At 42.5% G+C, this 27458-nt stretch overlaps 1 protein-coding gene across 2 annotated transcripts in view; it reads right to left on the reverse strand.

Annotated features, from left to right (window-relative positions):
* Positions 1–183: 183 nt before the first annotated feature.
* Positions 184–27458, reverse strand: part of MCF2 (MCF.2 cell line derived transforming sequence) — a 57932-nt gene continuing 30657 nt past the window's right edge. For both annotated transcript variants that reach the window (XM_065643574.1, XM_065643575.1), the window contains 23 exons: positions 27164–27288; positions 26579–26693; positions 26095–26214; positions 24718–24909; positions 23072–23263; positions 22750–22921; positions 19565–19653; positions 18919–19007; positions 18608–18674; positions 16661–16776; positions 16477–16546; positions 16022–16114; positions 15595–15687; positions 14467–14592; positions 13455–13676; positions 10021–10113; positions 8946–9024; positions 8369–8432; positions 7427–7533; positions 7234–7346; positions 6837–6949; positions 5606–5706; positions 184–2075 (listed from right to left, as the gene is read on the reverse strand). In XM_065643574.1, coding sequence (XP_065499646.1) covers positions 2035–2075; positions 5606–5706; positions 6837–6949; positions 7234–7346; positions 7427–7533; positions 8369–8432; positions 8946–9024; positions 10021–10113; positions 13455–13676; positions 14467–14592; positions 15595–15687; positions 16022–16114; positions 16477–16546; positions 16661–16776; positions 18608–18674; positions 18919–19007; positions 19565–19653; positions 22750–22921; positions 23072–23263; positions 24718–24909; positions 26095–26214; positions 26579–26693; positions 27164–27288 — 2592 coding nt within the window. In that variant the 3' untranslated portion in view covers positions 184–2034. The remainder of the gene's footprint in view (positions 2076–5605; positions 5707–6836; positions 6950–7233; positions 7347–7426; positions 7534–8368; positions 8433–8945; positions 9025–10020; positions 10114–13454; positions 13677–14466; positions 14593–15594; positions 15688–16021; positions 16115–16476; positions 16547–16660; positions 16777–18607; positions 18675–18918; positions 19008–19564; positions 19654–22749; positions 22922–23071; positions 23264–24717; positions 24910–26094; positions 26215–26578; positions 26694–27163; positions 27289–27458) is intronic.

The raw sequence follows: 27458 nt of genomic DNA on the forward strand, positions 1-27458 counted from the left end.
ATTCCTTCCAAAGAAATTAAGTAAAACCGACACTGTGAGAATTATTATTTTTTCTCTATAGAATTATAGCAGAGGTGTCTTTGTACAGAATTGCATATTCTCATATGAATTTATTTAACAAGTTTTTAATCTTTAAATATAGATTTAACACATTTTTACAGGTACATATACAATATAGTTCATTTAAACTTGCAGTCAGAGAAAATTCTCTACCGTAATTTATAACAACATATACATGAAGAGCCTAGTTCAACAGCATACTTAAGGTAACATACCATGTCATGTGCAAAGTTTCAAATGTTAAAAATCTCAAGACTGTACATTCAGATTTGCAGAACTTATCAACCTCATAAATTAATAAAACCTTAGATTTAAAACTATGGAAGACAAAAAAAAAGATTAAAACCATTTAATATGCAGTGTGTACTATGTTTGAGACAAATATTTACAATTGTACCTCAAAACGTGTACTCTTACCACAAGAATTGTTACCACTATAAACAGCCTGACAGTAACCTAAGAGACTCCTACTTTTCCACCTAGCACGTGCATTGTGAGCAATTTTAAAGTAGTTGGAAATAACCCTCCGTGACTTAAAATCTCTCTGCTATGATTGCCAGTGGCTGAAGAACACTGGGATCTTTCTAGATCTTGCAGTGTTGCTCAGTTCGGACTCAGCTGGTCACATTTTTGAGGGTGTACAGGGGTTATCTGCAATACTGGCCACCCAAACTGGAGAAATGCCCACCAGCATGGTGGGGAACTCCCCAAGGCAACCACAGCCATCACGTCATTCAACAATTCCTCTGTACAAAAATGATCACCAAAAAAACAAAAAACAAAAAACAAACCTGAAAAACCCCAGTATGTTTTAACTTAACAACTGGGTACGTCTCTAAGAATCCATGGTTCACAAATCAAACTCAGATCATAAAGGTCCCCCTTAGTCCACGGTATAAAACATTTCAATGTGACGGGACAGAGCAAATTCACTACCGCATGCAGACTGTTAACCCTGCTCTCCACACAGTCAGGTGCTCTTGGCACACATCTGCTTAAAAGTCAAACCACCTGTACCTATGTTCTACAAAAGCAAAACTAGACAAAGAAACACAAAATTAAATTATGAGTGCTCAGTATTCTTTTCTCTTTCTCAAAAATTGAATAGATACATTATTGTTAAAGATGCTGAAAAGTACAGTCTCATCACAACAACATCCCTAGTGCAAACGTGGACATTTAACTTTGATTTATGGCACGTGTTCCAAAAGTACATATATTTAATGTAAACTTCAACACTTGCTCGATACAGGTTTCAGCCTCGGGACGCTTTGGGACCCTAAGTGATTGGTGACAACCCTGAGTTGTCAGTTTGACCTGATTCAAACCTCACTGAAATCAATAGGACTGACTGCAATGGGCTGGAGTCAGACCCTAAGTGCAAAAAGAGTATCTTTAGTGTTATTGCATCTTCACATGTGAGTCAGCTAGATGATGCTCTTACAGAACATTACATTCACATAGCTGAAGTAGATATTTAAGGAAAATCCATCCATAAAATCAATTAAGCAGGACATACAGCTTCTTTGTTTGATTGATTTTTTTTTTTTTTTTTTGGTTTACCCAAACTCAACTCTTTTATTTGCAACCAACTTCAACAGTTTTCAGCTAATAAGTAGGTAAAGCCTTCAACCTGTAGAGGAAATTTCAAGCATCTAAACAAAGTGTGAGGAAACTGTAGTGTACTTCTCTGATGAAACATGATGGATGTCATGGAAAAACAGCAGGTAAAAATAATAAAATACTGTACTTTCCACAGGAGGAAAAAAAAGAAAGAGCAGAGAATGGCTTCCTTTATGACTATGAGAAGCTGCTTAGGACCCCAGTCCCGTTCAGTGCAGATGAAGCTGTGGAGGTCTGTGAATGTGATGAACAGTACAGGACAACTCCAACTATTGTGCTATTTCTCTGTAACACTTAGTTGAAAGCTTCCAAAGAGCATCGAAAATAGGATGCTACTAGTTCACCCGTAATTCAAGGGGAACTAAACTTTCTTGTGTTACACAGGGCAGCATCTATAAAGTAATGAAGAATGATGTTAATATTAAAGCATCTTATTCCAAGAAATATATTGTTCCCTGTAATCACGTAACATTTGTATAACATAAAAAAATAAGTGTGCTCCTGCAGTTCTCCCTAAAAGCCGAACTCCCACCAGCTTCAGTTAGAGCCTCGCCTAAGGCACGACCACAGGGTTTGACTCATTTCCATCATCTATCACTTGATTATCACAGAGTGGCCAGCTGATACCTTCTCTAGGCTCCATATTTTGTCAAGCTCAAAATGGGTTTTGGGTGGGTTTTTTTGGCATTATAAAATAGCTGTTCTGTGAAGCTGGCTGGCATCGTGGGTTGTACAAGAAGACCCTGCTTTACGTTTCAAAGGCCAAAAAAAGTCAGCATTGCCTTTAATGGACCCTGCATAAATACGAAAGCCTGTGGCTGCAATCATTAAAGTGCATGAGTAATAGTGCAAACAGCTGTGCTGCATCTGCAAAGCTACAAGTGGCATCTTAAACAGAACTTGGACAGAACTTGCGCATTTCAGCTAACATGCTTACGCCAGCCTGCAAGAGCTCAGTCACGTACAATACTCTTATCGGGCAAATTCAAGCCACATGGCCTAAGGAGCCACGTAAAGGGTTGCCTCAAGCCCGGCACAGCAGAAGGGACATTCCCCAGCACCCTGGCCAGCAGAAGCAGAGGACATGCAAGCTCGGTCCTTTGGGCACTACCAGCGGGGGAAACCTTTGCTCAGTGTTATAGCATGAAGAGCACACACAGGGCATCCCCATAAGGTTTGGAAGAGATGATTTGGCAAGGGAGGTATTAAAACAAACCAGGAGAGGGTCTGGCATGTAGAACAGGAGCCTGTACCCTCCTTAAACCAAGCGGGTGTGTGCGCCTGCCCTGCACAGAGCATCCTCCCCTGCCTGTTCTGAACACTCCTGGCCCTGGGGCTCAAGTCAAATTCTGGGTGCAACTTTTTTGCTGTTTAAAATAACTACAAATTTGTCGTATTAATAATATTCCTTATATATAATCTAACAAGTAAAGGCATTTGTCACTGCTTCCATTTTCCATTTGAATTCCTTTTTTATTCAAGCTATTTCATGCTCTCTCTAAAAGAAATCGGTCTCACACAACCTCCACACAGCAAGTGGAAATCAGAAACTTGCCCTTCTCCTGGTCCAGCTTTTAAAGGTCAGGTGAAAAAAGCTGAAAATGCTTTGGCCCTATTTTGCTTTGATACGATAATTTGGGAGCAAACAACATGTTTCCTTTTGCTTGCATTTGTTTATCCCTGCTGTGAGAAAAGAGCAGGGACAGAGCTTAACCTCGATGAGAGGGGAGGCTGCGGCGCTGCTGGACATGACCAACGTGTCACTGAAGTGAAAACAAGTCACACATCTGCTTTGGCTTACAGCAAGGACCTCATTTCTGCCATCCCCGCTCTCCATTTGCCATGAAGCGGGTGCTGCAGCGCAGCTGAGTGGTGAGATGACTTTCCCTTCATTGACACAGACGCTGTCAGGGCTGTAAATCATGATCTTTGGCATGTTAGCAGCCAGAATATTACTCTCCTCGAAGGGCCAGGACTGCTTCTCCCCCAGCTCTGAAGAGACTTCAGCACGCTCTAGATCTTGGGGACCCCACAGCATGTTAATCGAGTTGACCCTGCTTACATGCAAAACAGCATTTCAGCACAAGCAGCTCATAATATGAGTGTTATGAAGCTCCCTCCTGCCCCTACTTTGCTCTACAAGTTTGGCTGCCTAATTCTCCCTCTGTTATATTGGAGCAAGAGCTCCATCTTCTGAAGAAGCAGAAAAAAAGCCCAATCCAAACCGTGTCAGAGCCGCCAGTGCTACTAAGTCACCCGCAGTATAAAACGACCATTCCACAGAGGAAAGGGAATTGCTAAATACAAAGGTAGCCTTTGAAAATCACTTTCCAGAGTGCAAGTATATTATGGCTATAATGACATGTCACTGAAAAGCTGTAGGAATCACTTTAGGAAATGGCAAGAAAACATCCTACATCTTCTTACAATGTAGCCTGGAGTACGTGTAAAATTAGAACTGTGCCAAGAGACTGCACACATGATCGGTAACACAGAGAGAGAGAGAGAACAGGGAAAAATAAGGCCTTAGTGCTGTGACTAGACCCTGGCAACATGACTGCAAGGCACCTGGGCAGTGGTGTGAGTTTTACGGGGGGAGTTCTGTGTGGCTTCACCTTGTAAAATTCTTAGTTTGTACTCAGCAACTTCATAAACCAGCCTGGAGCTGTGAGTCTCTGGGCTTTGGGGGATACGACCACTGGCAAAGCAAAACAGTGTTCAAAGTTTGCCTGCATCCTATTTTCAGGACGCATTTACGGTTGGAGAAACCTCCTGCACAGGCTGCGGTCCAGGACCAGGCTGGATGTGGTAACCAGACTTGCTGAGAAGGCAACACATGGTGCTCCAGGGTGGGAGGGGAACCTCAGCTGTGCTGCTACCCACTGCGAGCTGCCCCTTATGTACAGTCAGAAAACCTCCAACCTGGCAGGTCTGACTGCCCTGCAACAAAGGGGATAAAGAAATACCTTCCTGTATAGGAAAGATTTCACTGTAATATACTGGAAAACAATCAAGAGCTGACTGGAATTTTAAGCCTTTCAGAAGGCTTCCTTCATGTTCATCAGAACATGAGATTTTGACAAAAAGGAAGTATTTAAATAGAAATCTACTAGCAAAATTTGTTTCATATGGTCATAACTGGCTTACTCTTTTTTGGTTTTTTAATGGACTAAATCTGTGTGGGTTTCCTGAGTTGCTCCCATCACAAACCCTGGTCTCCCATTTCCAGTGGACATCATGGTGATGAGGCAACACATGGAGCAATGATGCTGAATACATGGCAAGGGCGACAGGCTGCTCTTAAGGCATTTGTGTCATCTGTTATTCTTCCCTATCTATTTCTATGTACATTTACCACTAGAAAATGAGAAATATTATTTTTGAGACTAGAAGCCTTCTGCTGAAACCTGGTAACCTGTTTATAAACTTTGTTCTAACGATGGGTTAACAAGCAGGCAGCAAGGAGGGCAAGAGTGAGGCTGCAGAAATGAAGTATTGCCTTGAGAGTGCTGGGGCCACGGCGTCTTTTGCAGCAGGAGGAGACTTTGCCTATGTGCCTCCTGGTCACAGGGGGTTTGAGCTACAGCAGCGAGGAGGCAAAACAGTCACGGGAATCCCTGATCAGACTCCGTCTCTTCTCCCTCCATCTTCTACCCAGTGCTCTTGCAAAGAAATCTACATTTTTAAATGCTTGGTTTTAATTTACTAGCGCCTGAAGTCACAGAAATGTCTTAAGGAGTTAACAAACAAATAAAAGCTTAATTTACTACTTTTGCAGGCTTTTTGGAGTAGCTGCTTGCTTTTTTTTTTTTTTCCTGCAGATGCATATGCAGCCAGACTTAGTATATCAAGTGTAATGCAAATGGCTTAAAAGACCTGATTGGAGTTACAAGATACTTCTGCTAGGAGTACTATATGATACCTGCGACTTTGGCATTCCGAAACCTGCAGTCACCGACTACTATCTGCAGACTGTGGACAGGAATCCAGCCTTCTTTTCTTCTGTTTAGATTTTTCACCAACCTTTGAATGACAACAGTATTAATAAAAGAAACCAGCCAACCCACCAGCAGTTTGACACGGACACAGTCTACACAACTGCCGATGAGGTTCTTAGGGACGTGGTTTAGTGCCAGTGTTGGGTTAACAGTTGGACTTGATGATCTTGAGGGTCTCTTCCAACCAAAATGATTCTATGATTCTATGCAGTGAAATCTATGCTAACAAAAAAGTTCAGTGTAAGAAATCTTTGCCTGGCACTTGCTGAAACCACCGTGAGAAATCGTGAGCATTTAGTAATGCTTCACATCTTGCTTTTGCTAACAACATACTGAATTTCCCTTGAAATGCAAGGGCTATAGATCTTGGCCCGGAATCCTCGATGGGGTATTTGTGCCTGTGTAATTAGGGGCAAGTGCCTGCACAAATCCAATTCAGGTTCCTGCTAATATCACCCTTCCCATATCCCGAACAAAGCACTAGTGTGCTGCACTCTCTCCTACTGAGACCCAGGGCTGGCTAGTCAGAAATCAACCTGGAAACACAGCCAGAAATTTTGGCCAAATTGCTGCAAAAATCAGGAAAGGGCACACTGCCCTCCGAGATGAGACTAATGGTTCAAGAGGCAGGAGGCTGAGAATGGTGATTTCCCAGGCAACGCTCCTAGCCATAAGGAGAGAACCAGCTGGGAAGTGTTATCTTGTGAGCCACAGCTTTAAATTCAACAGTAAGCTGGTATGCAGCCATTAACCAGTTAACATTCATACAGCTGTTTGAGGAAAATGTCTCACAATTACTCAGTATGGCTATAATAAGCCTAGAGGAATGGAGTCAGCAGCTGAGCTGAGGTGGGCAAAGAGGTCGCACTTGGAGCATCATCTGAAATGGGAAGAGCATGAGGAGGGGCTGTGAAGATGTTGGTAAAACACAGCTGGACCAGATTCTCATGGCAAGGGAAGTCCTGACATGTTTTCCCAGACCAAGCCAGTGCATATGGCCTCTAATCTTGGCAAGGGAATGAATTCTCCAGCTTTCTGAGATAGTCTAAAACTTAACCAGAAGCTGCAATGAGTGTATCACCAGGCAAATGAGGTTGCACAGGACTCCCTTGCAGGCTCTGAGAGATAAGGCAATGTAATCCTTAAAATACCTACCACTGTCCCTCACCATCTTCATGCAAAAGCTGAATTTCATCTCCATTTTTCACCAGCAGGTCCTCTGATCCTCTCCTCTTGCAGTCTGCAAGGGCTTTATATTTTCCTGGAGACTGTGGTAATAAGAAAAAAATATCTTATTTAGCTATATTTCATATCATACAGCTGCTGTTATTTCCAACTGCCACAGGGAAAAGACAGAGCCCTATCAGCTACCTTAATTAAAATTATTTTAAGAAACTCTGGCAGAGACATCTCCTCATTCCCCAAAATTGAGATATGGAAAATCTGAGAAACATGGACAAGATACATCCATTATCCAGCGAAGAAAAACAAAGCGAGACGACCAAAACCAGCAGCACCACAAGGTTTGGGACTATTGCATCTCCGTACTAACCAGCTGGTTCCCATCCTCCTCCTCGGTGTCTGAGCAGTTGGAGAGATACTGGTTACCCGACCACTCCTCCAGCCCCTCGCAGATTTCCAGGGACTGGGACATTCCCGGCCAGCCTGCAAGACAACGCGCAGCTCAGGCTGGGGTACCCCAGCACCCGCAAAGGGCATCCCAAAGGAAGGGGAAGGGTCCGTACTTCTGTGGGGCTTGTTCTGGGGGGACAGGAGCCCACTGTCCAGCATCACCGGGCTGGTGCGCTCCGAGTCGTTCTCTTCTGAGCTTATGGAGGCTCTGTGCTGCTTTCTGAATGATTAAAAAAAAAAAAAAAAAACAACTAGTTTTACTTTATGAATGAATGCAAACTTCGCAAGGTTTTATGAAAGAGGGTCAGAAATAATAATGGTACATTTTAATGTAAGTTTCTATAGTGGTTGAGGGAGCTGGGGCTGTTTAGCCTTGAGAACAGGAGCTGAGGGGAGACCTGATCGCTGTCTGCAACTGCCTGAAAGGAGCTTGGAGCATGGAGGGGGGTGGTCTCTTCTCCCAAGTAGCAAGTGATAGGACAAGAGGAACTGGCCTCCAGTTGCACCAGGGGAGGTTTAGATTGGATATTAGGAAAAAATTCTTTATAGAAAGGGCTGTCAGGCATTGGAACAGGCTGCCCAGGGCAGTGGTGGAGTCACCATCCCTGGAGGGGTTTAAAAGGCATTTAGACGAGGTTCTTAGGGACATGGTTTAGTGCTAGAGTTAGGTTAGGTTATGGTTGGACTCAAGGATCCTGAGGGTCTCTTCCAACTGAAATGATTCTACGATTCTATTAAGGACTTCAGTGCCTGGTTTTAACTTTTTGGGAGGGGAAATAAAGTTGCTACAGTACCTCTTCCCCTGAATTTGAGCACCGTCTTTAACTTCTGCCTCCATTTGCAGAGGAGCTGCAGCTCAGGCTGTGCTGCCAGGAGAGCACTCGAGGGTGCCCCTTACAGACCCTGTCCCCAGGCCACTGCCACCAAAGGACCAACATTAGCACATCCCTCCTGCCCCCTACCCAGAGGTCTTGGATAGAAATGGGGTGGGGGGAACAGCACAGAGCAATGGGAGGTATCGAAGGGACCCCCCCAGTCCAGCTCCTGGGACTCACCCATCACCCAGCTGGGAGCAGAGCGGGAGCTGGTCCATGCACGAGCCGGGCTGCTGCTTCTCCACTGCGGGGAGGTCAAACACCAGCTTAAAATCCATTTTTTTAACTAGTAACCATCACACTTGAAGCATCATTTTGTAAGTCAGACCCTTTGTACAATGCTAATGATTTCTGTTTAGAGAAAAGCAGACCTAAGGGCTCTTGCAAAGCACAGACGTCATTATGATTAAGATGGTATCTTTGCACAAAGCCAACAGTGATCTTGACACTGAAGTCTCTAATATGCTTAAAACTAGGCATCTGCTATGTATCTTGTTGAATTAAGCCTATGACAACAAATGTGAAATAAGGTAATGACAAAAAAAAAAGTACTTCTGTAATTCATTTTCACATAAGCACCTGGCCTTTACAGCTCTATGTTATTTCCCTGTAATGTAAAGCCTCTCTCTAGCATTTGCTACTAGGCTTCTGAAAATCAATTCTCTGGTAAGAATTAGTGGATTTTAAGATTAGCAATGTGAAAATAGAAAAGGTTCTGCTGCAGAGTGAATGCCACAGAGAAATTGGTCAAATGTACCTTTTATAAGCTCCTGCTGCTTAAACAAAATTTTTCTTATTTCATTCAACCATGCCATCTTCAGATCTACTGTTTGGGCCTGGAAGAAGAGAAAACTGTATGAATTTTGAATTAAGAATTATCCATTATAACATATGAATAAAATCTTACTTTTCTATGCTGTACTTATCTGAAATCTCCTTTTACCCAAAGCCACCACTAAATTTTAAATGTTCTTCATCTTTTAAAATTGATGATTCCCACTACACCCAGGCAAAACACAGTGGAAATTGTGGAGCCATCACTACAATGCAAGGACTGCAGGCAAAATCACACGTGTGCATGTATCTTATCTCTTTTACAAAATACCCAAAGGGCTGAATCTGCCTTTTGAGTATATGTATACTTGGCTGCATACATCTGCTTTATGAATTTTAGTTGGCTAGTGTGTTGTAACATAGGAAAAAAAAAAACCAGCTGGGCAGAAGACTAATTAAAAAAAAAAAAAAAAATCAATCAACATTATCTTCACAACGGCTTTTCCTGTGAACAGCGTGTTGCGCAAACATTTCACCTCCATAAATTTCTATTCAAAATGCTACTAAAGGCAGAAAAAAAAAAGATCAGGAAGGAATCAGGTCAATCAGGCTACTGTTTTGCAGATGAGTTGAAAGACTACTGGAAATAGCACCATGGAGGCTAAACCTTCGCTCTGGGAGGAGTTCTGACATCTAATTGTAGAGGAGAAGTGGCCCCTGTCCATTAAAGCATGAGGCCCATTTCCCAGCTCAATTCACACCAACTATTCAGCACAGTAAAATCTTTTTTTTTTTTTTCCCCCAGCTACTGGTGTATTTTGAGATTTCATCTGGAATAAAAGGTTCTGTTTCCAAGGAGCGATTCTATGTCCACTTTTACAGCTCTGGACCGGACAGCAAGGACCAGCCACTGGGACAGCTCTGTGAACAAAGACATGGGCAAAGAGGCAGAAGAAATGCAATTTAAACATCTGATAATCCCATAAAGGTCAACAGGAAACATTTCCTTAACACTGTTACAAGGATGTACAAATATCCAGATTTTTGAAGCTACGAACCTGAACGACATAGACTTCTTCTCGCCCACTATACCAGATTTCAAATTTCCTATGATCTCCTTTCACATTCTCAGTTATTCCAACTGCATTCATCTGCAAATCCAAGAGAACCAAAACATTAAACATACTACAAACCTTCCCCTTTTCCCTATGAATCCAAACATTTTGCAGTGTTGAACAAACCTGTTTTCACCCAATTTCATACATTTCATCAACTTACATTTCAGTAGCAACTTAAAGTCATTATCTAACTTATCCCCCAACTTTCCACCTTGCTCTATTTGCCAAAGCTTTCTGAAACCAATCAATGGACCTTAGGGGACTTTTCACTTGGAAATCAGTGGAACTAACTGAAAAATCATCTCATACCACTTTCAGCATGAAATTTCTCAGATGAGGCATATGAAGCTTTATAAATGCACGGCAGGTTATTTTTCTACAAACATTATTTCTGCCATGTTATTCTTTAACTACTCACTGAATTCTGTGTTTCATTCTTTCAGTGATCTTTAAAACCCATCTGTGAAGCCCTGAGCTCCTTTAGGAATTTCAGTTCAACGTCTTTTGGTCCTTGGCCAACCCTGTAGTTGAGACCACCCCAAAGTTTCCAAAAAAGGTTTAATTTTGGGGTATATAGCCTGAGCTGCCATAAATCTGGCTTTCAGGATGGATGCAGACTCCAAGCTAGATGTGGCCAAATGCTGCTGTACATAGGTACCCGCTATCACAAACCACTTTTGATAAGTTGGATGCAAATGCCAAAGGCACAAATAATTCAGGATCTGCACAACATGACCAACCTGAATCAGTAACTCAAACTATTACTTAGAGGCAAAGAAACTCTTCAGCAGCTGGAGACCTCTGGCCCACCTGCCACAAAGCTGACAAATGCTTTAATATCTGATATCTCATAAATCATCTTCTCGCTTAAAGCACAGATTGCTAGCAATTTATTGCTGATTAACAAATGGTCAAAAATATGTACATGTTTTGAAACAGATCTAATAATAATGGTGTCATCTATGATAAATTATTCACACAGACTGGATTAGATAAATCCAGTACAAATACAATTAAGCCATACAAAGAACATCTGCTTAACACTACTGTTCCTCTTTGTTAATGTGTGCATCCTCAGAGCTTTTGGTCTGAAAGACTTTGATGATTTACAGATTAGGCCACCTGGTCAAAATTTCTGTTCCTAGTTACTTTTTCAAATGTTGACTCCCATTTTCAGTGACTATGAACAGCTTCAGGAAATAGGAAGCAAGCTGTTAATGAGCTTTTCTCATTTCTTCACTGGTGTGAACAGCAGAGCTCTTATGAACTTTTCAGAAAGTGTTTCCTCCAGATGCGGAAAGACCCATCCCTGAACAGCAGTCAGTACTTCCTAGTTCTATTTTATTTTCTTTAAATTATTTTATCCTGTGCAGTATAGTTCCATAAAGCCTTAGAAAGGCAGATCAGGCTCCATTCTGATTTTATGAAAACTTTAAAAAATAATTTATGCTAGATGTTGAAAGGGCAGCCTAGAGAGTACCTTATTCTGCAATTTCCAGTTCTGTGCATCGCCTCTGCCACAGCTGTTTATACAGAAGCTCCTATAAAACTACCCACGCATCAAGATATTAAGAATTTTAGATGATCTACTATGAGGATGCGAAGAAAAGTGCCAGGGATAGACATATTTAAGGTCTGTTCATTCATGATAGTGGGTTTGGAAATTCTGTGTTCTCCCCCGGCCAGGATTTACTGTCCCTCGGCTGTTGGTCCACTGCAATGCAGATGGAGGTGGGTCAGTGAGAAGCTCTAGGATGACGTTCATCTGCATCACCTTCCACAGCAGTACAAGGCAGACAGATTTTTCTTGGCATTGCAGTGAGTTATGAACCTGCATCCTCTAAGTTACTGAATCTCAGCTGAAGAGCTATTTCCCACTGGATATTTTACATAGTATGTAAAATATTACCCTGAGGGGTTCTTCTGTTTGTTAGTTTGTTTTAAAGAAATCCAGCTACTCAGCTTCTACCAAACAGCTTGGTGTAATTCTAAATCTCCGTAAAAAATTCTGGTAAAAAAACAAAAAAAAATCCTGATACTACCACGAATCAAACAAATGTCAAGCTCCAGGAATATGATTTTTCCCTCAGGACAGCAATTCTGAAAATGTACGTGTGCAGATGTAATCCTGCAGCATCCCTGGATGTTCTATCCCCAACCTCTCAGTGTGGCAATGCAAACAACTGGAAAATGAGCCCTCCCGAGACAAAGACAAGCCCTGGCCATGTTGCCTGGACTCCTAAGCGCAGGATTTTCTTCTCTGAGCAGGCTTTCCCTGCAACACCTCTTCAGTTCTTTCAAAAGCACGTATGGTAAAGCAAGTACTACAGGGAAAACAAGCTCTCCAGAAAGAAAATGATGCTGTTTGGGAAAAACATTTAAGTACCTAAACATATGGCCTGGGATTTGGTTTTAATACGCTATTTGTAATGTGCACTGGAGCTGAACAGACTTACGTACTATTACATGGTTTTCTGACTACTGATGGCATCTACCTCCTCAGACTGTGCTGAGATCAGGAACCTGCAGCACCTGGGCCTGAAGGTTCTGCCTCCAAGTGCCTTTTTTTAAAAAAAAAAATTTCCATTCTAAGATATACCCATACTGGGATTTTATTTATCAAGAAAAACAAGGCAGTGTACTGAGACAAAATGCTGATGTTAGAAGTGCTCATCACACACAGCACGCCATAAGGTCTCTTTTAGAGGAGCAGTTTGGGACTTTTATTGATAATAGTTGGCGTTTATAGGCTTGAGACAGTTGTTTATGTCCCTCATAGTATGCCATAGGCTATTCTCTTCATCTGATCGTTGTACTTTTAGCTGCAGTTAGAGCCTGCCAAAGAAGAAAGGCAATGAGAGAAGGAGAATTATCTTTGCATCCTCCTGGATGGGAAACAGGGCTCAGGAGCAGCCAGGCTCCTCTGGGCTGTGCACCAGACAGACCCCAGCCCAAGGGACCTCCCTGGGGATCAGGGGCATGAGGAGTTTCCTTGCTCTCCCAGGCAGGTTGGGGAAGATGCGAAGGGACCCCCAGTTTCAGGTCCTTGCCCCTGCTCCTAAGAAGTGGACTAGAGGAGAAGGAAAGGCATGTTCTCATCCCTGAAACTTGCCCGTAGCACCGTTTCCCTGGTAGATGCCACTACATATGTGACTCTGAGTTCATGGGCTCTCCCAGCTGCTCCTTCAGCTCAGGGGCTCCTCACAGCTTATTACAACCAACAGACTTTCATGAGCATGGTACTTCCATATGAGGTATTACGGCCCTTAATAGCAGAAAACAAGCCAGTGTGTTAGAGGAAAAACACTCTCTGGGTCTGCAGAGTTATTGGTTTACAATATACAAGGCAACAGCATCAACCAAAAAGTCCTTACTTTCAAAAAATGCTTGAAACTGTAAGATGAGGTTTTGTCATATCCGTCTCCATGCTCATCTCGCTTCTTGCAGAAGACCAAGGCTTTCTCGTACAGGAACAGATGTCTCTGCATTGGCTTGAACCGGGCAAGATCCTTCATTTTTGTTGGACCTTTTCGGTGTCCTGTCCAAACACTGAAGGATCCTTGCATCAATACTTTCCCCAGTTCACTCAGGTCACCCTAGTGAGAGTATGACCAACAAAAAAAGAAAGAAAAAGTAATCCATTAAAATGTAGGAGGACTGTCCAAACGATGATGGGTGATGGGGCCAACCCTGTTCCAAGGCATGTCACTCTAAGAATAGGTCTTCCTGGAAGGATCAGATCATCCTCTGAGAGTGACGATATGGTGCCAGGAGGGAAGCAGAGGTTTCGGACACAGGGCTGCTGATAGTCTATGTGAAGGGATACAAGTCAGTAACTGGAAGAACTGGGAAGACAGGAAAACTGTCTCCCATGGAAGCCCAGGTAAAGGGTTCTGGCTATTCAGTGGGAGAGGGCAGATGAGATTGGAGCCTGAACTGAGGTTGTGGAGGATGGACTTCTAAAGGAGACCAGGACTGGGACCAGCAGCTTAGAAAGCCATCCTCTCACCCACCCTTGACTGCTTCAATGGGCAAGGATGAAAATTACCCACAGAGCATTTAGTCAAATATTGAATGAGAAATTCTACTAAGACACCCCAGGTGAATAATAAGGTGAGCCATGAGAGAACCAAGATGCATGTTGGAAAAATACTCTCAAGAACCACAAGGTGGCAAGTGTGGGCGACTTTGGATATGTCCTTTGCATGTCGATATCTTCCAAAATTCTGAATCAGATGGAAGATTGTCACCTGTAAGAGCTTCCTGATCCCATTCACTTTGTAGCTGTTCTAGTATGGTTTTTAGCTCGTATGCTCTGGGGTGCCATCCATTCCCAGTGCATCATCTGAACTTGTGCAACGTCTCTCATTACCCAAATCTACTCACATCATATCCTGTTATTGAAATCTGATGCATAGAGTCATTGACTGACTTTAGCAAATCCAGCATTGCAACTAGAGCTTCTTGAAGTTCCTGAACCCCATCACAGCTCGTGCTGTACTTTAGCAGCTCCTGAAAATAGAAATGGAAGAGCACGTGTTTGCACTTGAACAAAGCAGACTTTTCCATCACACCCAAAGTTTCCAATGCCCAAGAGCAACCCATGCTGCCTGAGGTGGTTTTTGTTTGTCTGTTTGTTTTTTCATATGTCACTGGAAAAAAAGACTCACTTTAAACCACAGTCAGCATAAGGTGTGGAACAAATCTCTGAAGCATGGCCCGTTTTTTCTCTGTTTCCTCAAGGAGGGCGTCAAGTTAGAGAACGGCAAAACACCCATCTGACTTCTTTGTGTTGTGTTTTTCTGCTTGGTAAGAAATGGGAAATAGGGCTCGGGTTTTCCATCAGCTGCCAATATGTAATATAGGCTTTCAAATAAGGTTGCAGCAGATTGTCTTCAGACTGGCAGACACAAGGAATAGATTTTACAAAATCCAGAGCCTTCAAGTCAATAAGCAGAAGACAGAGTTGGGAATTATACCCCTGATATAAAACTACTTTCATTTCAGATCTCCTCTGCCCACTTACAGCGTCTTGTGTTCTCATCCCTCATTCAAGAAGCTGGAAGGTGGGTTCAGAAGCCACCATCCCAGTCCTCTGTAAATCAGGAGTAACAGCACTGCCCTGCCTCAGAGAGGGGACACAAGGATAAATGTGTTCAAGATTACAGGCACTATAACAACCTGAGAAGAGGAGATGCATCAATGTAATATATTTCATTAATCATATTCTTATGATCATCCCTAGTTCAGTTTTCTTAGAACTGCTTCTGTCTTTTTGCATCCCTGAACAGATTCAGTCTTTCTTCCCATAAAAATGGCTTGTTAAAAAGCTCTTGTTCCTTTTTCAGGCGTGTGAATTTTCATCCTCACTTAAAGTCAGTAAGAAGGGCCAAGATAAGCAACACATAATCTAAGGCTTGGTGCTCATTTACAGGTAAACTCCAACTGAAAAATAAAACAAAATGGAAAACAAATCTATCTCCTGATGTCCTTTCAAAGCAGAATATGAAATACCTTCAGAAGTAACTGGTATTTTGTCAGGCGCTGCACTGGTTTGAGCAAATAGGAATCCAGTCCAAGTTTATGCTCTAATTTTCTTTGGCATTCCTGGAACAAAGCATTTAGATTAAGTAAGTTCTGCACCAACTATAAGTAGATATTCCAACAGCATGACTAGTATGGTTTGATGACTTTGAAGATTTCATATAAAAATGTCATACAGCTCCTATAGCTACAGAAATTTTATAAAAACATGTAAAATGATATAGTGAATAGACCTGCCTTATACCCTGTGCGTACAAGAAACTCCGGCTGCTATTTTTGTGAGGCTTCCATGCAATGGTAAACCGAATATGCTGCAAAATCATAGGGTCCTGAGGAGGGTGTTTAGGATAAGAGTGTCCCAGGACGATGCTTGCCTTGGCAGGGACAACCAGCTCACCTGGAAGAAGGTGCTCTCGGAGCATTGCCTCCACAGGGACTCCGACCGGGGCTTGTTCTGGCAGTATTTCTCATACATCTGGAAATCCTCTCTCTGTAAGGGAAGACAAAAAACAAATCACACACATGCACACAAACCTGCTGGGCAGCCGAATAAGGCGGATACCCAAACCATAAATTTGCTTTTATCTCTGTTGCTAACTGTAATGTCTATAAGGCGCAGTATTTGGGTAAAAGAACCACTGCTGGTAATCACAGCAGACCACGGTGTAGTTGCAACTGCTGCTCTGCCCCATCTGTTGCTGGCCCTGCACCTGCGCTCCCTGCCTTGCTCTTGGTGTTGCATATCGGAAGCATCTTACTCAACTGACATAACTGAGATGTTGCAGAGCGTGACAAATCAGGAGAAACATTGGCCCTTCAGATCTGCTTTATATGTGAAAATGAGTCACCCACCCTGTCGAGGAAACAAAATCCCACTCTCTCGGGTGCTCCCAGACAGCTTTCCAGACTATGCAGGAAAATTCTGCAAGAGATGGGACAAAAGACAAAATGCAGCGGTGAGCATGGCATGGCTTTGGTATTTATTCATTATAGGAAATCATCCTGATAAAAAGGGGAAATAGAGCCAGGATCGTACTTATTGTGGAAGTCGTATATCTCGGGCATGTTTCCGAAGAGGACATCCTTCCTGTTCCTGAGCACGGGAGGCATGAGGATGAGCATGGCGGGGTTGTCCATCTCAGCTCTGTAGCCCTGCGGGATGCAAAAGGGGCTCATCACTCAGTTGGTAGGGCTTTGGCTTGGCATCTCCTCGAAGGCAGATGAAAAAGGGACATGAATAGACTTTCAATACAATCTGCTTCATTTCAAAGTGCAATATCCCTTTTACTTCTTTATGTTTGTCCCTGAAACCCTCGTCTTTCAGTCCCTGGGCATATGGTGGTTGTGGTCCAGCAGCAGATGGCTTGGGATGGCTCCCGTGGGGCTGGCCAGCACTGCGGAGATGCTCTCTGTTCACCAAAGGCAAATCACAGCCACGTTCTCCTCACTATGACCTGACTGTGGGAGAGGTCCCAGAGAAAAACTTGTCTGGGTTAAGCACATTTGCTGCTATGACCATGTAACACAGGAGTGACATGTTTGTATGAGATATGCAGTTACACACAACCTCAGGAGAACTGGTGTATGGCGTGACTTGTTACAAAACAGAGACAGCTTGAGATCAAATACTGAAATCAATGGGCTTTTTGCTTTTGTACGAGACCCGATGAGCACCAGCATCTCACTCTCCTCAATGCCTCAGATTTTCTGTCCTCTGTGGCTCCACTTGAAATCACAGCCTCCCAAACCAGGGAAGAGCTGGAATGGACATTGCTGCACTACAAATTGTTGGGTGGAACTAGGAAACAGTGTAAAGCTGCCCTCAGTAACATCACATCACTGCACCAATCCAAAAACATTCACCAGATGTAGTAAACATCCTAACTGTGGGGAAGGGAGAAGGCACAGCCACAGCTCAGGACCATCAATGGAAACAAGACATCAAGAAGGCCACTAGCCACAGCTCAGGCTGGCCACGCTAGTCACCCGGCATCGCACAGAACCAAGGTCTTTTCAATATGAGTAGCAAAAATGTTTGCGAAAATGTATTCAGTATGTATAGCGTAACTTCTTTGGCTTTCCAAATTAATTTCTCATACTCACTATGGTTGCCATCAGTATTCTTATACCAAGCAGGCATTTTGTAGCTGATGCAGCAGAAGATAAGTATCTGGAAAATTAGCCATTTATATTTAACCACTGCAAGCAGGCTTCTCTCTTTAAAGGAAAGACTATTTTCAGAAAACTTAAGTCTATCTGTCCATTTTCCTCTATCTAGACTTGATATGCACAGTAATAAATCTGTACACCTGACCACTGCTTTATCATGTAGAGTGTGGTTTAATAAAAAAAAAAAAAAAAAGAAAATCAGTGCAGGGCAATTATGTGTAACTACCTGCAGTCCAACAGATTTATGTCCTGCTTGCTCCTGGATTAGAGAAATGCAAGGGGGAGAGCTATTAATATTTAACAGCAAACTTGTTTCAGTCATCAGTAAGAATTATTTTGGAATAAAGTAGAAGTGTCTAAAATGGCAGCATGAGAAATTAAAACCTATTTTCTAAACAAATGTGCTTTATATGTTCACGAGCTTCACAGTATTGAGACAGAATTCTCCTAAAGATAAAACACAAGCTTCTTTCATCTCCAAAAGGTAAAAGGAATTAGGGAACAGTTAAAAACAACAGCTTTTTTACATTTTTTCCAGGCATTGATAAAACTAATTACTAGTGCTTTTGTGTACCAACAGAAGGCTTCTCCCTCATTCTAGATGAAAAGCTCATCCTGACACCAACTGTTCCTGCAGATGCCTCCAACAAAGAAAAGCAAGGGAGAAGACCTGAAAACTTATGACTAGCTCGGGATCTGACAGTTTGGTAGCAACCTGTCCCATCACATTTTTGCTTAGTTTGACAGAGTGACAAGTGCCCTTTTGTACAAGTCACCAGGGAATAGTAATGAACAACCTGAAGAAGTCACTCACCGTCAAAACAGTGAAGAGTTCTTCTACGTACACTCTCTCTGTTTCTATAAGCTCATTTATGACATGGCTAAAATAATAATTAAAAAAAAAAAGTATGTTATTTTTATGTCTGTAAAAAACCCACAGGCAAACAGTGCAGTTCAACAAGCCCAAAACCAGTGCAGTCTCATTAACAGCCAACACAGGGATGATAAAACAGGCAAAAGCACAAGACATGGCACCCAGGTCAGGCTGGAGGAACACAAAGGTGGGGTGAGGACAGGTCAGAAATAACCATCATTTTGAGTAATGTACACAGGGTGAAAGCTTACCCTTTTAGTATATCTAAGTTGTCATCACTGTCTGAAATAAAATACTGCAAGGAATTCCGTTTTTCCTGATAGTCGTGCATGACTTCGATCTGGAAGAGAAACGGGATGCACTGGGAAGAGCTGCCTGGAGGTCACTGCAGAGGCAGGACCAGCCCAGCCCTGGGTGTTGGCATGGAAACTCTTTGGGGAAGGATAAAATACGCTTCCATTTCAGAAATCCTTTGTGACACAAAACTTTAAAAGGGCAGAGCATATAAAGGGCAGACAGATACTCCCAGAAATTACTCTGCCACATAAAATCTGGAAATAATGGTAACATGTTTCATTAGTGTAGAGACTAGAGAACAGTTCCCACAAGGGAAATATCTGTAGATGTGGAGTTTTCCTAATACACATCACTGTTATGCAAAGAACAAGCTCGGGGAATAACATGCAGGAAATTGGTTTCTGTGACTTGGAAAAACAATCCAAGATAGATCTCGGGTGCTGGGCTAATCCAACTAAAACTTAGGGATATGAAAGACTATTTTATTACAAAAAGGAAAAAAGGGCATCTTCAAACCCAAAGGTGAAGTACAATCAATTTTAGAAGGGTTTCATTTTTTCAGTGTGTAAAATTCATTCAGATTTCATGAATAATTTTTACCTTGCGAGAACTTGGAGTCTTTCTTGATGTTTTCTTCCCAGGGAGAGAGAGATCAAATGAAAATTTCAAACTGGAATTAAAATCCACACCTTAGGTAGAAAAAAACATAATTACACAACGTACATCTATAGTGAAGGAGATGGTTCAGACAGAAACTAATAAGTCACAAAGAAAAACGGGATACATTTTAAGAATTAATAATTAGGTAGCTAATCCTACAAGCAAACTGACAAAATAAAGGGAATCTCAAACAACAATACTGAATACCAAATAACACAAGTCACACTAATGTTCATAAAGGCCATAAAGTAAAAAGTAATCAGGAAAAAAGAAAGTCCATTAAGTGAATACTCTAATCAAAACCTAACAAAGTCTGCAAAGCCTGTGCAAATGATAGAAAACAATAAAATCAAATAAAATACCAAAAGGAATATCACCTACTGGGACACCATTTTAAAGTCCTTTTATGAACACAGGGCAAGATGCTCAGCTGGTATAAACCGTTTCTCCACCTTGGAAGAATTTATTGATCATGTCAGTAAATAATTACAAGTTTTAATACTTTGGGTTAAAGAGGTAAACTGGAAGCTTAAAAATAAAACATCCATCTCCCCAACAATATATATGTCATCTTTCCAGTACTTCTTACTCCTGAATAGTCCATAGGACAATTCTTCACCAAAGGGGTCTTTTCCCCCAACATGAATAGCAAAAATGAATTTCTCCCGCATCGTGCCGGCTCCAGCCTCAGCAACAGCTCCACGTGCCAGGCTGCAGCCCCAGTGGCTGCACTAAACTCTGAGATGGACCAAAAATAAACACGTTCTGATGTGCAATGCTCATCTCCTTTACAAATAGAAAAAGAGAGGCCAGTAAAGTTAAAAAAAAAAAAAAAATTCAGACTAATGAACTATCTTTCCATTAAAGTGTAAAAGGTATCACAACACATATGAACGCAAGAGCAGCTGTGTTTTGAACAATGCTGACACCAAAAGAGCTACTTCTGCAACACAGAAGATGTAAGGAACAAAATAAACGCAGAAAAGTGCAAACCCACATGGAGAGCAGGGACCCCATTTCAGATAGGGCTGCTTAAGATAAAGTTATTACGTATTATCACACCAACGGGGCCTTAAACCTCCTCTTGTTAACACACTGAGTGAGGAAGGAGAGGGATCTGGATGCTGGGGAGCAGATCAGAAGCGTGCATGGGGTGTGACCCATCATGGACAGGAAGACCCAGAAGAAAAGAGGACTTGCCAGTGGTCCTACTGGGAGACTCGCACTGGGATGAAGGGAACATGGATGAGAAGTGGGATGGGAGATGGTCACCGGCTGCAGCTCGGTGTTTTGTTGTGAGAGTGAGTTTACTCCAGCCCTCTGGCTCCACCGTACCACTTCCACACACCTTGCTATGCTTTATGGCTCAGGATGCGAGAGGTTTACTCTTTTTTCCCCCAAAAAAAGTGGTTTCAAAATTAGAACCGCATTTATCAGACAAGCTTCAAATCCAAGGCTAAGATGAAAGAGGAAGCGTCTGTCCCCAGACAGAAAAAGAAGGCGGGGAGGGGAATAAAAGAAAGAAAGGAATTGAGGACAAGAGTAATGCACTCAGAGGTGGTTTGGTTTCAATCCACACGACAAACTCATCCATCTCAGAGCTCTCCCAGCAGAGCCCAGCGTGCGGCTTTGACACTGCACATCAGCCAGCAGGCCTGCAGCATTTTGATGCTTTCTGTCAAACAGAGGCTTTATTAAAAAGCTCTCTTGACACAATCTATCCAAAGAGAAGCCTTTTGTCTTTCCCCACTTGCTGGCTGTGCTCATTTCAACACACTCAATCATCTCTTTCAGGAAAAGGATTAATGCAGGATATCTGTGCTTGCAGGTAACTGAGCCTTTGCTAGAAAAACATGCATCCCATAAAGGAATGAGACAAATCCAACTGATTGATGATGGTGTCACAACATCCCACAGAGGTGGCCACCCATTTACCCCTACTCTTTAAGTCAATAATTCCTCCTTAACACTTGTCTGTTTTTAGAAAGCTGGGAAAGTTACATGAGGTAAAACTGGCAATACTCAAGACTCTGAGCTTTTTTCCTGGTTGAGGGAAAAGGGTTCAGAGGGCAGTGTGATCAAGTGAAGGCAGCATCAGCCTGGAGAAAAGGAACTTTTGGATTTATTTGCTTCACTGGCCTGCATCTTGAGCAGCTAAGTTCCCCTCACTGTGTCCAGTTCATTCCCATGAATGTGTCCATTCATTCCCATCCCTCCACTAGCTTGAGTTTTTACATTAGTCACTCCTTGAATTGGAGCCACTTGTACTGTTTGCATGGCACCTGCTACAATTTACTGTAACCAATATTCATTAATTCATCATAAAAATTTTCTGTTAAAACACATATGTTTAATTGCTTTATACAGTCAGATCACCCAATTTAATATTCCCACATAACTTAGCATGTCCCTGGTTTAAAATACATGGACTTTGCTTTGGAATACTTCTTAATTCTGATACATACAGGGCTGCCAAGGATGGAATTTTTAACATCATTTAAAGCTTACATTGTGCCAGATCCCATTATCACAATCAAAGCAGAACATTCAGTGACCTCAGTTCAACCAGAATTTGTGCCTTTATGGGCATTAATTATTCTACAATTGGGATTTAAGGAAGACATTCTCAAGGAATCAAAGGGTGTTAAAGCATCCAGCTCATTTCTGTTCATGAGATTTGAGCTCCTCATTTCTCCAAGCTCCTTTACAAACATCAGTCTAACTCTGTATCAGTTCCAGCTCAAGTCAGTTATGGAGACTGACAGAGAGAATAAATTTATAAACTTTGCCCTTTTTCCCTTTAGTACAAATTCACCATTTTTCAGCCCAGTAGGATGCCAGTAAAACAGAACTGGAAGGACGTGCTGTTTACAGATCTCTTTTTTTCACTGAGTAGGAAGTGAAAATAAATACCAAGCAACCAGCACATTCTTCACACAGGTATGGGAAACTAGACACAAAAATTGGAAAGATAATAAATCACCTCATATGCATTTAGCGTTATACAACAACTCTGTATCAGCCATCAAGGTCTAGTTTCTTTCTCAAAATCATCCTTAGCCTTACCCTTCCTGCCTCAAAGCAATATTATCATCTGAAAATACCATAAACTTAAAATACTTTACCATGTTTAGGAGAGAATAATGGTGATTTTGATCTTGGTGGATTTTCTGGCCGAGGGGCTACTAACTGGACAGGTCGCACGTGCTTATCCAACAGTTTCTTGAAGCAAGACTGACGATTCTCAAACATGCTTCGAACGTTTTCAAGCTTGACCTGCACCGACTGTATCTGGCACTGCGAAGAGTGAAAAAGACTCCCGCGATCAAATAACTACCATTATTTTGTACTTTGACCCAAAACAGAGGACTATAAAGCTGACAACACTGCAACACAGTCCGATCTTGCTTTTAACTTGTGTAACAAGGAACTGGAGGGGTTGCTTACCTTCAATTCGGATGTTAAGACTGACTCAAAATCATAGTGTAGGGCTTGGGGATCATAGTTTAAGTAGGCTGAAGAGCTTTCAAGAAACCTTTCTATGTCCTGGAGAGCTTTCTGAGCGCCTTCTTTAGACTGGCACTTGTCCATCTGCTGGTTGGCGAGCAGGTAAGCACCTTCATCACAGCACTGCAGAGCCTGGAAACAGCACGGGGCGAACACAGGGAGCGAGACCATCAGTGTCACCCCTACTGAATCAAGGTTCCCATGAGGAATACCATTTACTGGATCTGTATCTTCAACATGGAGATAATTAGAGCTCCTCAAGAACTCACAAGCTATTGCATCTTGATTAGAAAGTAGAAAGGCCACATTTTTTCTGGAGGGTGACTGCAGTCCTCAACATACCCAGCCAAATTGTGCTCCCACTTGTACCTGGATAAAACCAGCAGTATAACTGGCACAGAAGCACCATTTAGTGCATACTTGAAACAAATGATAAGCCAATCTTTATTTATCCAACTCAGAAAGCTGAAGGGGGCACTACAGAGTTTATGACGAGACAGGCAGGTTTCTTGAGGTAAACGCTTGACTCAGCACAAACCTGAACTGTGAGGAATGATCAAAGTAATTGCATTCATATTTTTGCTTTGTTTTGTTTTTTAAATAAAATAAAATGATTTAAAATTGCAGTTTAAAAATCTGTTTTTAAAATGCACAGGTACTAGCTGAACGCCAGCCTCGGGTTCAGCTGGCACTCACACTGAGAAGATGCTGCAGCCAAGAACAACAGAGGAGCTCCAGTGTGATGGGCTGGGAAGGGAGGTTGTGGAGAGCAGGACCACAGTGTGCTCCAGCAGAGCTCATGGGCTAGCCCACCAGCAGCAGCCAGGACTGCAAGCAGCCCAGGAGAGGACACTGCCCTGCAGCTGAGAGGCTGCTGAGGAATCATCCGTCCCCACAGATTAATGCAATATTGAAGTGGAGCACAAAGATTGAAAAAAAATAAGTTCCCTAGTCCTTCGAAATAGTGAAATAGAACAGGGTCAGACTTCGCTGCCTCTCTTAATGGCCTCAAGCATATTACACTCATGTGCCTTCTGGCCTAATTAACGTGAATTTCCCTAAATGAATTTTTGATGCTGATTAAGATATCAAAGAGCATTGGAGCCACATGACTCCACTTCCATGCTAGCACACAGCAGCTGTGCCTATCTACCAATCTGTCACCTTATTTTACAGTCAGCTATGTTCATTCTTAATAAATTGCTAAGAAAAAAAAGGACTGGATTTTATCTGAAAGCATTACCTCTATTGCACCGGGTAGGAAAACCTCAAAAGTCAATTAATACATGGATGCAGCGCAAAAGCATGACCAACTGCAGCAGCTGAACTTTAGTGTTCTGAATCACCCTCTGCAGATGCCCACCTATTTCTGCTGACTATTCACAATGCTAGCAGATATCTGTTTGCTAACTTAACCAGCTAAGTCAGGGGCGAAGCACTCCTCCAGCCTCTGGGGAACAGCTCCTACCATGAACTGCTGCAGCAAAGCTGCAAATTTCAGGTGCTTCCAGCTAAGAAGCAAAGATCCTAAGCACACACAGAAGCTAACTATCTACTTCTCAGGGCTCCATGTCTCCGAACTCTACCTGCTGAAGGTGGGTGTGAAGATCCAAGGTCTTCTGCAGTCGTATCTGCTTCCTTTTGATCTCATCGGACAAGACATCGGAATGGTGCCGCAGCTCGTTGCATTGCTGGCAGATTAAGTTGAGCGCGTAGTGATGATTTGCTGCTAGCTGGTGTCCGTGCAGTATCACCACCTGAGCCTTCCCTATCAGATCCTTCAGTGAAAGGAAGAGAATGGATTGCACTCTTACTGAAATAATGCCAAAATATCTACATATAACAACATGCACTTTCTCGTCTTACCAGATGTCAGGTACCCATGGAGATGACTGCCATTAGGAGTAGCCAGAATGGGTGGCTTATGCAGGATAAAATGGCACCCATCATCTGGGAAAAAAAACTTTTGCTATCCAAAAGGAGGATGAAGAAGGACACAGTATTTCACCAAACTAGCAATGCTGTGAATGGCTGCTGACAATGCGTTCCTGCCGTCTCCAGAAACGGCACTCTGAAAAAAATGCAGCTGATATCCATTTTAGCTACACTACGCTCATCAGCATGAAAGGGAGCTTGAGCAGTTGAAGGTTTATGGTGAAAACAAACCAGGCCCTTTGCAGCAAAGCTTGATGCAAAGAACACATTATGCAGTCTGCACATCTTGGTCAGTGTAATGGTTACATCCCCTCCAGGGTTGGCTTTGTGCTGGCACTGCTGCCCTGTCTCACCCTACCTGCCTGGCCTTTGGTTCCTCCTCCCTCTCTCCACAAACATTTCTTCCAAATGGCCAGAAAGCCTTAGACCTTTCCCCTAGGACTCTTATTTTCAAAGAAGCCTCTGCAGGTTGTGTCCAGATCCCTCAGGATTTCTCCACTGACCTGGCCCATTTGCCAAGCACATCCCTTTACAGAGGTCACATCCTCAGTTGGGCTCCTGTGAATCCTCTCTCTTCATTCTTCTTTTCCCTACATCTCTTAGTCTTCATCCATATGTTATGTTCAAATTGCAGATATGTCAAGATAGCAACTTTCTGGCTTCTCCATGTGCCGAGTAACAAGTCTCTGCCTATTAGCACTGCTAAAGCATTTAACATATAAATAATTCTTCTTCCAGCTCATTAACTCCCACGCCTCCCCTATGTTCAGACATTTATCTGTTTTGGATTTTCACGGTGGCTCAGCAATTTATTTTAACCATGATAATTAAATATCCTGTTCCTGGCTTTCAGAGTGATTACAGTGTTGCTGCACAGAGCTAAGACGTGAAATCAATCCTTTTGTGTGGCCACTTACGAACAAATTACACCAGAATCACGCAGTTTCAGAAAAAAACCCTCCTACCACAAATATAGAATGTACCTCTTACATTTCATTAGTGCCTCTTTCTGTGAAAGATTATCTCACCTGAGCCATACCATCAAAATGACCCAAGTCCTTGAGCCTCTGTTTCACTTGGGGGACACTGTCACCAGTGTCGGGCAGCTCCGCTTGCTGACCCATTAAAAATTCAATGGCATTCTTGACCTAGACATAAAGAAGAAGACTGCTGCAAAAGGATACAAAGCACAGGCAGAAAATCATTCTCAGACCAAAACTAATCAACACTTTAGCCAAGACTGCTAAATCCAATAATAAAACTAGTGTCCAAGAACTAATTTCTAAATTAGAAGATGCTCTATCAGCAAAACCTATGCGACTGCAGGGCAGTGATACCTAAATTAGCTCTGAATGAGGAAGCATAGTGGTCTCCCCCAAGTTAGCTAGCTCTGCCAGAACCAAGGAACAGTAGCATAAATTAAACACTCTAAAAATAAAAGCATAAAACTTTTCTCCTCTCATTTTCGTCTCCAATTCTTCCTTCTGCCAACAGAAGTGCATCTGATCGTACCTCCTGAAAACTTTGCTCAAACTTCCACAGTTGTAAATATTGCTCCATTTTTAACTGATGTTTTTCCCAGAAGCCATCAAAAGCAGTCTCCATCTCACGCAGTTGACCAAGCAACCTTGAGCATAGAAAAAGGATAGGATTGGAACAGGATTTGCAAATAGAGGACAAGTAGAGATGGACAAGCTCTAGAGATCATCTATTCAGGTCTTATGAAACCAAGTTCATTACATGTACATATGACTTGTGAAGATCTCAGAGAGAATTTTAATAAAATCATCACTGCCAATGAAGGCACCTGTGTGAAGCAGCTCTTGCTATCTCCATTTCTCTGAATAATACCCAGAAGCCTGGCATGGGAGAACTCTGCGTCTGCTCCACAGCCTTACCATATCAGTGGGGGAAAAAATCAGAGCAGATCAAAGTTGTTTGACAGAAATCACCCAGCAATTTGATGGGTCTGAAGCAAAACTCTGGCATCTTTGTCTTTACCTGTTTGATAGGTGACCTAAACAATACATCTACCCTTAAATGACTTGAGTGTTTTCACTCAAAACATCAGGCGAATTAGGAACATGGTGCACTCACCGATTCACAGTCTCCCAGTCCCCAGGCCTCTCGTGGTGCTGGTCCTGACCGCATTCCCCAGAGTCAGGCTCTTCAAAACTGCTCAAAAGCAAGTTTCCCTCTTTTGTGACTGCTGTAATATCTTCCTGTATAATGCAAAACATTTCTGATTCAGGCTATTTTTGTTAGGTAAGGAAAAGTCATTCCATGTTTCTCCTGCCTTAGTTTCCCTGTATGAAGTGAAGCACCAGTATCCATCAGAGCAAAGGACTCTCAGCAGATGTTTTAGCCACCTTAATGTGGGGTTAGCCCCTGG

This window comes from Caloenas nicobarica, chromosome 12, assembly GCF_036013445.1.
Source record: "Caloenas nicobarica isolate bCalNic1 chromosome 12, bCalNic1.hap1, whole genome shotgun sequence".
Taxonomy (NCBI): Eukaryota; Metazoa; Chordata; class Aves; order Columbiformes; family Columbidae; genus Caloenas; species Caloenas nicobarica.